General features: G+C 41.7%; 1 protein-coding gene across 1 annotated transcript in view; it reads right to left on the bottom strand.

Moving 5' to 3' along the window:
- The window catches only part of LOC146615559 (contactin-associated protein-like 5), a 135047-nt gene that overhangs the window by 57807 nt on the left and 63207 nt on the right, over nucleotides 1-14033 (bottom strand). The window contains exons 5-6 of the mRNA XM_085375275.1: nucleotides 995-1198; nucleotides 467-651 (exon numbers count right to left, since the gene is read on the bottom strand). Coding sequence (XP_085231401.1) covers nucleotides 467-651; nucleotides 995-1198 — 389 coding nt within the window. The remainder of the gene's footprint in view (nucleotides 1-466; nucleotides 652-994; nucleotides 1199-14033) is intronic.

The following is a 14033-nucleotide window of genomic DNA, read 5'->3' as shown; positions in this document are numbered from 1 at the left end:
ATTTGTCTCGTGTCCAGAGAGGCCAAGGTTGTATAGTTCGGCTGCAGAGTTGTGAAGCGTTTACCGACTGAATCTAGGTATGTTTTGTTTTTTTTTTGCTAAAATGTATCCAAGGTCTTTGGGGGTTAAAGCAAAATGTCCCTGTTTGCACAGCATACAATGCAGAGTCACACAATGTTAAATGCTGTGTAAAGGTCTGCAGAGGCTGCCAGCGTTCTTGGCAGGCAGCTGTTCTTTTGAGGAATCAAAAATGACCCGTCTGCTATTTCTGTTTCTCTCTGTTTTTCAAATGATTATTTCAAATAAAGCCTCTTTCAGGACATACTCAGGCGAGAGTCTGTTTAGCACCATGAGCACAGTTCATCAGTGCTTTAATAATGACAGGGTTGTCTCATCCTCAGCAGCTAAATCCATTAACTGCTGTCTAACCTCCACTGTCTGTAATCCAGTCAGCACATGGACTCACCTCGTAGTCCACCTCCAGTGAGTGTCCTTCCCCTTTGGTTTGGAAGCGCTGTGTGTAGGAGTCCACTGTGAGGTTAACCTGCTTGTTGAAGCGCTCTATATGAACCGAGTGCCAGTGCTGGTCATCCAGCAGACTGCCCACAGTGACAGGAACACGATGGCTGCTGAACCTCGCTCTGCTATCATCTTTACAAACAGAAGACCAAGAAGACAGTGAGCAGACACATCTCCAGTAATGACGCTGTATTTGTGTATGTACAGGTGGAAGTAGGCACTGCTTCTCAAACTTCTCTCAACAAAGCCAAGCTGGTCTGTACCTTTCAGTATCGTTTGTGAGGAACAGCACTACTCTTCACATTCAGTGAGCTTATTATACATTCAGGTTGAGCCATTGATAACTTAATCGTAAAGACATCCTCCAAAATATATCTCCTCTAAAGGCCCCATATCCCCTCAAACACACTCACGCTCTTCATCTCTAGCAATGACACGTCAATGACCACAGGAACACTGGAAAAACAGAGCTCACCTAAGTTGAGGTAGAGGTCCAGTCTTCCTCTGTGAAGTTCTAGGGTGATGTAATCTCCTCTCTGCCCCTCTCCATGCAGCAATACGCCCTCGGCCTGATGGCTTTTGAAGCGCAGAGAGATCACGTCCTTGACCGTCGACATGGACTTCTGGTTGAACCGATACAGCAATGAGCTTCTGCCATCAAAGTCTGCCACGTATGACTCTACAAGAAAAGGATCAACTCTAGAGTCAGTATTACGTCAGTGACTGTAAGTAAAGGACAATTAAAGTGTGTCTAATATCTATTTGGTTGTCTTAGCTCATGTGCATCTTACAAATCACAGTGCAGATACTGTCATATTTTCAGCATGAACTGGACCTGAGAGCAGACTCAGACAACTTGGTGGTTTAAACGTTTTACGTAAAGATAATCAAACGACAGGAATACATTTTCCCAACTGGTACCGAGCAGGGAGGTCATCGGAGGATGTAAACAATGGCAGAAGAGGTATTTTTAATGTCATTTTGACATCTTGCTTGTTAGTTTCCAGAACAGCGGCTTTGAACGAGCAGCAGACAGTTAGGCAGCTATCCAGAAAAAGAGAGAGTGGTTCAGTGGAGTGTGGGCAGAAGACTGGAAGACACTGGCTTTATTTGAGAAATGTGCAAGTTTGAGTGATTATCATGGATACAGGTAATCTATTGCTCTGTCCATTTTAAAAGGTGCATCAACGTAATGTCCCATTGATGGAAGCCAAACGTTCTGGAACATACTGGGCAGACAGGGTTCTCCTCCTGTCTGCAGGGTGGCAATTTTGTTCAGCAGTTCGAAGAAGAACTGCGATAGCCTGCTTCCATGCACATGTTGGCAAAGATAGTGTTAAACCGATGGGACAGTCACTGCCTTGTAGAATGGGGAACAATGGAAGCTTTAAGAGGCTTAAGAGGCTTTAGAAGAGCAGTGACCAGTTGCAGAGGAGGTAAATGTATTATGCAGATATTCTAACCAGGCCAAATGAGAGCTCCAGGACCATGGATCTGATAACATCAAACACCATAATGCTGTTTCTAGTTTTCACCATTTCTCCATTAGATTAAGGATCAAACTAAGTTTAGCTTGCAAAGATTTTTGAGACCTGAGAGACAAAGAGGGGACCTCCATTAAATGCCACAAGGAATGCCATAAAGCTGGAACACATGATTAACCAGTTTGCTGTTTCAATGACAGTAGGTCTCTTAGAAATCTGTATATGATGGCTAGTATGACTTTGTTACTTCCGATCGAGGCCGGCCACAAAAAAATCGGAGGTTCTGTAAGTGCCAATACGGCAATAGAGAACAGGAAGAGGAACAGCTGCAACAAAAAACCCAAGTTTGACGCTTCTCTGCTTAGCAGTTATAGACCAATTTCAAAACTCCCATTCATTGCTAAGATTTTAGAAAAGGTTGTGGCTACGCAGCTTATAACTGTTCTGGATACACTCTGCATAAATTCATCCGCGGAGCCCACTCTACTGAAAATGCACTTCTTAGAGTGTTCAGTGATGTCTTGATGTGATGAGGAGAATGCTCCGTTTTGCTGAGTTGGACCTGACCTCTGCCTTTGATACTGTTGATCATCATATTTTGCTAGATGGGCTGAGACACTGGGTGGGTTCCTTTGAGCCCCAAGATGTTTCCAAACTACAGATTTTGCATAGGTGCATAGACTCCATTAGAGGTTGGATGACTGATAACTTTTTTCTACATAATGAGGAGAAAACCAAAGTCCGTTTGTGCTCCTACCAGGAATCTTGGAGTTCTTTTCAGAGCTCTTTTACATCCATACCTCCCCAGCAGGTCCCTGAGGTCATGTGATCAGGGCTCGCTGGTTGTCCATCATACGAGGCTGCTACCGACAGGTGACAGAGCTTTTGTAACTGTGGCCCCAAGACTGGAGCTCTCGCCCTTTGAGCTTGAGATCTGTGCACTCAGTGGTCTCTTTTTAAAAAACAGCTAAAAACTCATCTTTTTAAACTTGGCTTTGGTTAATTTTTGTTTTCATGTTTTATTTTCTGTGAAGCACTTTGTGATTGTTATCAAAGGTGCTAAACAAATGAAATTTTATTACTCTTACTTACTAACTGACCTACTAGTTCCAGTTTTACTCCTGGCACATTTAGTACTGTCCAGGCTAAGATATATTCTATGGCACTGAAAGAGTGAGGAAGGATCTTGGTTCAGGAAAGCTGAAATCTGTGGAGAACTGTCAGACGAGAGCTTCAGGTTAATAGTTTGGAAACCTGCACAGTACGTGATTATGAAGGTAAACCAACTAAATAGCAACTGGTACCTAGCCTCTCTTGGGTTCAGGCATTTGGCATTCTGCAAATAAAACATGTTTTTTAGTATGTGTCCACACAATAAAAAGGCAACTCGGCCCCACCAGCTCGTTCAGCTGAATTCATTCAGCACCAGATAACAAAAATAGTAAGGTAAAAGCCTCGAATAATAGAGAGAAAATCCCAATTATCAGAGGACCCTCTATGAGCAAGTATTTGGCATCAGCAGAAATGAAACACTCCCTGTGATCGGTCGGGGTTGGGAGAAATGACAAAAGACACACTGTGCAAAAAAGCCAGAGAATAATAATAACTAATGATTAAAATGCTTTATAAACACATAAAAAGTTAAAAGAGGTAAATGTTTTTTGGAGTGCATCGAAGGAAAGGTTCAGGGTCACTTGATCCAGCCATTACCAAAACTTTTATCCAAAAGAAACTATTTAAACTGAACTTTAAAAGTTGACAGGATGTCTGTCTCCCCAATCCAAACTGGGAGCTGGTTTCACATAAAAAGGGGCTGAAGTCTCTGCCTTCCTTTCCACTTAATACTAAATATTACAAGTAAGCCTGCAATCTGAAAGGAAACTGCTCTATCGGGGGTGATACGGTACTATGAGGTCTTTAAGATATGATAGGACCTGATTAATCAAGACCTTGTATGTGAGTACTTTATATAGGATTTTACATTTCATTGTAGATTTAACAGGGAACCACTAAAGAGAAACTAATATGAGAGCAATATAATATGTCTCTGTCCCCGTCAGTCCCTTTATTGCAGTATTGTGAAGTCTTTACATGGAGCTGTTAGAACGAGCTGATAATGATTATATATAATTGTCCAAATCTAGAAGTAATGAACTTTAATTAACTGTTTTTTGCAGCACTCTAAGACAGGATGTTTGTAATTTTAGAGATATTGTGTACATACAAGAAAGCATCCCTGCATATTTGCTATGTAGGGACATAGCGTGGTCAAAAATTACTCCAATAACCTCAGTTTTTATTTTAGAAGCTGGAAATCAGAGGTCATACAGATCATACTTTAATGCAGGGATGGGGAACTCTAGACTGCAGGTTTTAGATCTCACCCTGGGTCAGCACACCTGAATCAAATGATAAGTTCATGACCAGGCCTCTGGAGAACTTAAGACACATGTTGAGGAGGTCATTCAGCTGTTTAAATCAGCTGTGTTTGATCAAGGACACATCGGAAACGTTCAGGACACCAGCCCTTGAGTTCTTCCACCCCTGCTTTTAGTTATTCCTGCAATTTAACTAATTTGTGTTTGTCCTCATAGATAGACAAAACTGTGCATCATGGCTATCGTGTAGGTATTATTTGCATAGTAATGGAAGTGTATGATATATCTAATAATACTCCCTAAGGGAAGAATAATATAATGTAAATAGAACTGGCCCCAATGTAGGATCCTGTGGAACTCCATAATTAATGTGTGAAGGTTTTCCATTTACTTGGGTAAACTGGAGTCTAATAGATAGATATGATTCAAACCTTTACCACTGGGACCACTGTTACCTTCACCCTCTACATCTTCTCGAGCTGTTCTCTGGAGCCTTGGTACTGCACGAGCTTCTCATGTTCCTTCTTCCTGATGTTGCTGTCAATTGGAACCGCTACATCTATCACTACAGCCATCTTCCTCTTCTTGTCCACCACTACTATGTCTGATTGGTTAGCCATCACCATTTTGCCCGTATGTATGTTGAAGTCCCACAGGATCTTAGCTCAGCCATTTGCCACCACCCTAGTGGGCGTCTCCTGAACATCGTGGATTGTCGTTGTCTCATGCTGACACTCACCAGTCCCCGGCCTCCTTCCTTCCACTTAGCGTACAGCCAAGTGCTGGACTTGGGGTGAAACTAGGGCTGGGCGATATGGCCTAAAATCCATATTACGGTATAATTTGAAGCATGTGCGGTAACGATATATATCGCGATATATTCTTTTCTTCTGTATAACGTATTTTACACACTACAAGGCACACTTAAAATGCTTTAATTTTCTCAAAAGCGACAGTGTGCCTTATGTATGAATTCTGGTTGTGCTTACTGACCTCGAACCGATTTTATGTGCTACATGGCGCGTAGAAATCTGTCCAAAAATGTTTTAGTCCGACTTTGGTAAGCTACGAAGCCGCACCGCCTGATGGATTGTCGGAGCATTACAGCTGCCGTAGTCAGGAACCTCGCAGAGTAATCTGGGTCCTAAACTCTGTCCACTTCAGGTCCCAAAGTCAAACAAACACTGCGGCATCACTGAGAGTTGAAAAACTGTCTAAATTCTTTCACCTTTAATAAAATGATCAGCGTTGCTGCTTTACCAGGTGGAACAATTAAGTTTAACATCCAGGCATCCATGAAAACAGAATTTATTCAATTCAACGGAGTTGGAAGTTAGCAGGAAGTTAGCTCGCTAGCTTCCACCTAAACATGATGTAGCATGTTCTGACTGAGAGATTTCTGAAAAAATTAAAACGTACAACTCTGCTATCACTTCCAACATAAATGAAGACAGAAAACTAAACAGCAGTGACGTTTGTAGGGTTACTGAAGCTGGACTAGCTTGTATATAATGATGTCCTGTCCTACGTGATTGCTAGCGACACAGCTACGTTAGCATAACATTAGCACAGTGAAGCTGGAGGATGAACGCCTATTTTTTTCCACTCGATAAAAGTTAACGTGAAGGTTCCTGATTGTTAGAGACAAATGCAATCGCATAGCAGGATGCTGTAAACGGACCAAACTTCAGTCAGGAGAACAACTGAGATAATCCATCCACAGTACGAGGTTAGTCATTAATGCACTGCAACAACACGGGAATAGAGCCGCTGTGATAGAATACTGCATTAATGTATCAATGGTAGCGAAGTGGAGGAAGCGCAGTTTTTGGCTTTCCCCATCTTCCAAAAGTGCTTCGTCTCTTTGCTATTACTGTCACCCGGCATAATTTGCAGATGATATTGTTTGCAGCCGCTGCAATGCTTTCGACCAAAACAGGCTCTGCTTGATGACACCATCAACATGCGCTATCGCGGTAGAGTGGTATAGTCAAAATCTCTACCGTTGGCCAAATTTATATAGTTTCTAACGTATACCGTTCATACCACCCACCCCTAGGTGAAACCCTCCATGCATGGTCAGGAGCTTTCTTGTCTTGATGTCAGTGGCTTCTATCTCCTCCTTCAGCCAGCTTATTATCCCAGCAGGGTACCTGATCACGGGCAGGGCGTATGTGTTGATAGCCCGGATCTTGTTCTTACCGTTCAGCTGACTCCTCAGGACACAGCCTGACCCTCTGCAGGTACTTGGTGGTTGCAGCTGTCCTAGCAGCCTCTTTGTAGTTTCCTTGTACCTTTGGGATCACCAGGTACTTGGATCTGATGACCATGATGTCTGCAATGCTGCCTTCTGGTAGTTCGGTCCCCTCAGTTCCGACTACTTTCCCTCTCGTTGTTATCATGCGGCTTCTCCAGCCTGAATGACATCCCAGTGTCCTTGTTGTATATTCTGGTGGTGTGGATCAGTGAATCGATGTTTCATACAGTCTTGGCATACAGCTTGATGTCATCCATGTAGAGGAGGTGGTTGACAATATATAGCGTCTCAATTAAAAGTTTAAGACCACTTGGCAAAAAAATCACGTTTTACATGGTTGGATCTTAACAAGCTTCTAAGAAGAGCTTCAAATGCAACAAGAAGAAATGGGAGTGAGACAAAATATTTTTTTGAGCAATTTATTGAAAACAACGTTTAAACTGAAGCAGGCTGTTCCAAAGTTTCAGACCACACCTCCAAAAAATCCCGGAAACCCCCCCAACACAGAAATCAGAGTTCCAAACATGAACTCAGTAATGAGGAGCTCCACCGTTATTGTTGATTACTTCAAAGATTTGTTGCGGCATACTTGATGCAAGAGTTTCCAATAGGTGATGGGAACATTTCAAGTGTTGAAGATGGCTGCGCGAAGGGCTTCTACTGTCTGGAACTGTTGTCTATTTTTGTAAACTTCCCTTGCCATCCATCCCCAAAGGCTCTCAGTTGGATTTAGATCAGGGGAACACGCAGGATGGTGCAAAAGAGTGATGTTATTCTCCTGGAAGAAGTCCCTTGTCCAGTGGGCATTGGGTACTGTAGCGTTGTCCTGTTGAAAAACCCAGTGGTTACCACACAGACGAGGGCCCTCAGTCATGAGCAAGGCTCTCTGCAACATCTGGACATAGCCCGCAGCTGTTTGACGCCCCTGCACCTCCTGCTAGATTGTTCCACTGAATTAAAAAGCACCCCAGACCATTATGGTGCCCCCTCCACTGTGGTGGGATCTGCTTGTCATTCCAGTGATGTTGGAAACCATCAGGACCATCAAGGTTACATTTATTCTCATCAGAGAATAAAACTTTCTTCTGCCTTTCAATTTCTCATGTTTGGTGCTCTCCTGCAAAGTTCAAACGGTCAGATCTGTGGCGTTCAAGGAGACGCGGCCTTTGAAGACGTTTTTTGTTTTTGAAGCCCTTCAGTCTCAGATGCCTCCTGATGGTTATGGGGCTGCAGTTGGCACCAGTAATGGCCTTAATTTTGGGTCAAGGTTGTCCAGTCCAAGGGCTCTTCTCTGAGCCCTTGGTGAAGTAAATGGATTGATTCTTATATAGTGCTTTTCTACTCTCCCGGAGTACTCAAAGCGCTGTATACAACATGCCTCATTCACCCAATCACACTCATACAAGCACTTCTAAACTGAAGTGCAACTAAACAACATTCACACACATTCACACTCTGATGGACGCATCGGAGGGCAATTTGGGATTAGTTATCCTTGGTCTTGCCCAAGGATATTTGGCATGCAGACTGGGGGAGTCAGGAATCAAACCACCAACCTGTAGCTGATCTGCTCTACCACCTGAGCCACAGCCACCACCAGGTAACAGTGGTCCCAGTGGTAATCAGAGCACCAAGTGCAGTGACTCCCAAGCGAGGCGAGTGGCTCCAGCAGACCCCAGGAACAACATCGGAGATCTCTGTCCAGAAGAGCGAAGTCCTAGGACCAGCTAAGATACTGTGCAGGACCCTCAAGCTCCCAGGCCTCTGGTAGAGGACCTAGATCCTTCAACTTGGTGAAAAGATTTGCGGGGATTATTGTGTTGAATGCAGAACTGTAGCCCACAAACAGGACATAGGGTCCAAATGGCACAGGGTTGTGTGTAGCAGCTGTGGTATGGCATCGCCAGTGGAGCAGTTGGTCTCGTGGATGTGGAACGTGCAAATGAAGGGATTCCTGCAGTGGCGTCACCACCTCGACACGAAGCTAATGCTATGGCTAGTGCGGAGGAAGATTATGCTTTAACCACGATACTGGAAGAAATACGGGACTTCCGGAGAGAGTTCCAAGATTTCAAGTCTGACCTGGTCAGAGTCAACAATAAGATAACCGAAGCAGAGACCCGTATCGCGAAAGTGGAAGACCGAGTGCAATGCCCCAGCCATCCTGTGGAAACGTAAGGACTATGCTGAAGCTAAAAAGGCTTTGAAACAACAGAACATAAGATTTCAGACTCCCTATCCTGCTAAATTGAGGGTTTTCTATCGGGATGGAACTGTCCTCTATTCGGCGGAGGAGGAGGCGACTGCGGATATGCGAACCAGGGGATTCGTGAGCATCTTCAGATTTTTAGGAGGTGCTCCCCCTCCATTACAGGAGACCAATGAGGATATACTACTCTGTCAAAGTGGGTGAGACAATAGATACCTTCCCCTTACTAGATGGATAGTTAAGACTATCAGAGAGACGATGGAGAAATGCACCTTAAAGGTGAAATCAGGGGCCCTTATCCTTTAGCAAGGAGAGGCTTCCCCCTGCTGGTGGGACTTACACAACATATGTGCCAGGGTCTGATAGGAATGACCCCAACCTTGGAATCACGTTTTTCTTTTTCTGTTTGGTTTTGAGCAGTTATTATTTTTCATTGTTCGGGTTCTCAGAGGGAGTTGACCAGTCAATAAGTTATTCAAGTTCTGATGCTTCATTTTATGAAAAGTGAGTGCCAAAGGGATGAAGGTTATTTCTTTTAATGTAAATGGGCTTACAAATCCTATTAAGCGAAGCAGATTTCTAACTAAAATGAAGAAAGATTGAGCATAAATCGTATATTTCCAAGAAACCCACTTGACTAATAATAAACATGGAAAACTCAAGAGAATGGGCTTTACAAACATGTTCTCCTCATCATACAAATCTGGCCGCAGGCGAGGTGTGGTGATCTTAATCTCTAGGGATCTAAACTTTGAAAAGTTGTCTGAAATTAAGGATAAGGAGGGGAGGTTTATACTGGTTTGGGGAACGGTTGATGGTAATCTGGTTACATTAATGAATGTTTATGCACCACAAGGAAGTGACCTGAGTTTCTTTAAAAAAATTATTAATATAATGGTGACAGAAACCCAAGGCCCCTTGATTTGTGGCGGCGATCTGAATATTTGCCTGTGGCCGGATTTAGATAGCTCTAATAGAAGAATGCTGGAATCAAGTACTTTGTATAAAAGAGTCTCTGCACTTTATGAAGAGGTAGATTTAATTGACGTATGGAGAAATCGTTTCCCTACAAGGAGAGATTATTCTCATTACTCAGCTCCACATTCCCTTTATACAAGGATAGATTATTTCATGACGTTTGGAAAAGATAGGGATGAAATCCAATCATGTGAGATGGGTACAATAGACATACAGGGAGTGCAGAATTATTAGGCAAATGAGTATTTTGTCCACATCATCCTCTTCATGCATGTTGTCTTACTCCAAGCTGTATAGGCTCGAAAGCCTACTACCAATTAAGCATATTAGGTGATGTGCATCTCTGTAATGAGAAGGGGTGTGGTCTAATGACATCAACACCCTATATCAGGTGTGCATAATTATTAGGCAACGTCCTTTCCTTTGGCAAAATGGGTCAAAAGAAGGACTTGACAGGCTCAGAAAAGTAAAAAATAGTGAGATATCTTGCAGAGGGATGCAGCAGTCTCAAAATTGCAAAGCTTCTGAAGCGTGATCATCGAACAATCAAGCGTTTCATTCAAAATAGTCAACAGGGTCGCAAGAAGCGTATGGAAAAACCAAGGCGCAAAATAACTGCCCATGAACTGAGAAAAGTCAAGCGTGCAGCTGCCAAGATGCCACTTGCCACCAGTGTGGCCATATTTCAGAGCTGCAACATCACTGGAGTGCCCAAAAGCACAAGGTGTGCAATACTCAGAGACATGGCCAAGGTAAGAAAGGCTGAAAGACGACCACCACTGAACAAGACACACAAGCTGAAACGTCAAGACTGGGCCAAGAAATATCTCAGGACTGGTTTTTCTAAGGTTTTATGGACTGATGAAATGAGAGTGAGTCTTGATGGGCCAGATGGATGGGCCCGTGGCTGGATTGGTAAAGGGCAGAGAGCTCCAGTCCGACTCAGACGCCAGCAAGGTGGAGGTGGAGTACTGGTTTGGGCTGGTATCATCAAAGATGAGCTTGTGGGGCCTTTTCGGGTTGAGGATGGAGTCAAGCTCAACTCCCAGTCCTACTGCCAGTTTCTGGAAGACACCTTCTTCAAGCAGTGGTACAGGAAGAAGTCTGCATCCTTCAAGAAAAACATGATTTTCATGCAGGACAATGCTCCATCACACGCGTCCAAGTACTCCACAGCGTGGCTGCAAGAAAGGGTATAAAAGAAGAAAAACTAATGACATGGCCTCCTTGTTCACCTGATCTGAACCCCATTGAGAACCTGTGGTCCATCATCAAATGTGAGATTTACAAGGAGGGAAAACAGTACACCTCTCTGAACAGTGTCTGGGAGGCTGTGGTTGCTGCTGCACGCAATGTTGATGGTGAACAGATCAAAACACTGACAGAATCCATGGATGGCTGGCTTTTGAGCGTCCTTGCAAAGAAAGGTGGCTATATTGGTCGCTGATTTGTTTTTGTTTTGTTTTTGAATGTCAGAAATGTATATTTGTGAATGTGGAGATGTTATATTGGTTTCACTGGTAAAAATAAATAATTGAAATGGGTATATATTTGTTTTTTGTTAAGTTGCCTAATAATTATGCACAGTAATAGTCACCTGCACACACAGATATCCCCCTAAAATAGCTCAAACTAAAAACAAACTAAAAACTACTTCCAAAAACATTCAGCTTTGATATTAATGAGTTTTTTGGGTTCATTGAGAACATGGTTGTTGATCAATAATAAAATTATTCCTCAAAAATACAACTTACCTAATAATTCTGCACTCCCTGTAAGTGACCGTGCACCACTGTATCTGACAATTGATTTAAACGTATACCCCAAAACATCAACATGGAAATTGAACTCATCTTTGCTTAAAGATGTAAAATTTAAAAAAAAGAAGTATTGAAAGAACTCAAATATTACCTTGAAACAAATGATAACGGAGAAGTGTCACCTCCAATACTATGGGATGCATTAAAAGCTTTCATAAGAGGGGAGATCATAGCATTTGCCTCTTTTCAGAAAAAAGCTCGAGAGAAAAAAATGGCAGAATTACAAAAGACTCAAAAACAATTAGAAAGTGAGCATAAACAAATGCCTTCAACCAGCACTCTAAAACAACTAACAATGATCAGAAATGAAATAAATAAGCTGAATACACAAGCGATAAAGAGAAAATTGCTATATTTGAAACAGAAATATTATGAATGTGGATAAAATTCAATGAAAATCTTAGCATGGAAACTTAAAAAGAAAATTGTAGAGAATACTATAACTAAAATTAAACACCCAGAGACTGGAAACATGATGACTAATCTACGTAAGATACAGGAAGCCTTTGAATCATTTTATAAAACATTATACGCTAAGGTTTCAGGTGGAGCTGAGTACGAAATTGACAATTTTCTGAATTCTTTATACCTACCAAGTTTGAATGAGGAACAAAATAAAATAATGATAGTGACAGAAACTGAACTCATGAAAGCCATCAATAAAAACAAACACGTCACCGGGCTCCGATGGTTATACCGCAGAGTGGTATCGGGAATTTAAACAGGAATTGATCCCTATATTACTCTCTACTTTCAACTGGGCGTTAAAAAAAGCACAAATCCCACCGAGTTGGAATGAGGCTATCATCTCGGCTATCCCAGAGGAAGGTAAAGGCAAAACTGAGTGTGGCTCATATACACCCATCTCTGTCCTCAACATAGATTACAGACTGTTTACCTCTATAATGGCCAGATGAATGGAAGAATTTTTACCCAACCTAATTAGTAATGACCAAACGGGGTTCATAAGAAATCGGCAGACACAGGACAATATACGCAGAACTCTTCACGTAATAAATCAGATACAAACATCTAAAATTAAAGCCATGCTTATGAGTATCGATGCAGAAAAAGCTTTTGACTCTGTAAATTGGGACTTTCTTTACAAAGTCTTGAACAAATTTGGCTTACATAATGGAGTTATTGATACAGTGAAGGCATTATATACTAACCCTACTGCAAGAATTTAAGTTAATGGTTATCTCTCAAATAGCTTCGCTCTGCAAAGAGGAAATAAACAAGGCTGCGCTTGGTCTCCACTTTTATTCGCATTATACTTAGAACCTCCGGCACAATCAATCAGACAAAACAAAGACATCAAGGGAATAAACATTAGAGAACAGGAACATAAGCTTGCTTGCTATGCAGATGGTATATTAATATACCTAGAACAGCCCACAAACTCTCTACCTGAACTGATGAATCTATGCCAAAAATTTGGGAAACTTTCTGGGTATAAAATTAATATGTCCAAAACTCAAATACTTAACTATAACTATAGCCCCCCAGCTCACTTGGTTGCTCAATATCCAATGAGATGGCAAGGAAATCATTGAAATACTTGAGAGTTGTCATACCTAAAGACCTAACTAAATTATTTGAGGAGAATTTTGGTTCCCTGCAGAAGAGAATAGTGGATGATATCAAATGATGGAACATGTTTGATATCATGTATAAAGTTAGAAAGTTAGATTCCCTTTCTAACTTTATACTCACGAATTGAATCCATCAAAATGAATATTCTGCCAAGATTACTGTATTTATTCCAAACACTACCAATACAAATTGATCAAAGCCAATTTAACAAATGGGACAAAATTATATCACGATTTATACGGGGAGGGAAGAGACCAAGGGTTTGTTTTAAAAAAAAACACAGGAGGAGCTGCCGTCACTGAAAAATTATTTTTGGGCTGCTCAGTTGAAGACTGTGATTAACTGGTGTGATATAAGCTATAAAGCACAATGGAAAAATATTGAGGAGAGCATGTTTTCTTTTCCAATACAAGCTGTCCTGATGGACTTAAACATTCAAAAATATATAGACAAGGGTGAAATGTACACTTAATGTATGGAGAAATGTTGTGAGGGAATTTAAATTGGAACAGGACTTGGCTTTATTTAAATGGTATGCATATGACTGATTTTGCCCCAAATAAATTGGACTCATGTTTTAAAAGTTGGTCTGCTAAAGGATTACCTACATTCGATAGTCTGATTAAAGATGGGAACTTAATTAGTTTTCATACACGGAAACAAAAATACAATCTCGAAAAGCAGGATTTTTATCGATACTTGCAAATAAGACATTATATTAAGACAACAATCAGAGTGGCGTTGAACACTAATGTCGATTTGATAGCTATGCTTAAAAAGGCATATAGTGTC

The sequence above is a fragment of the Diplotaxodon limnothrissa genome, linkage group LG16 (assembly GCF_057381915.1).
Source record: "Diplotaxodon limnothrissa isolate DT_005_m linkage group LG16, D_limnothrissa_male_GT1.1, whole genome shotgun sequence".
NCBI classification, from domain to species: Eukaryota; Metazoa; Chordata; class Actinopteri; order Cichliformes; family Cichlidae; genus Diplotaxodon; species Diplotaxodon limnothrissa.
Note: the sequence above shows the minus strand (reverse complement) of the source record. Positions and strands in the feature narration are given on the sequence as shown.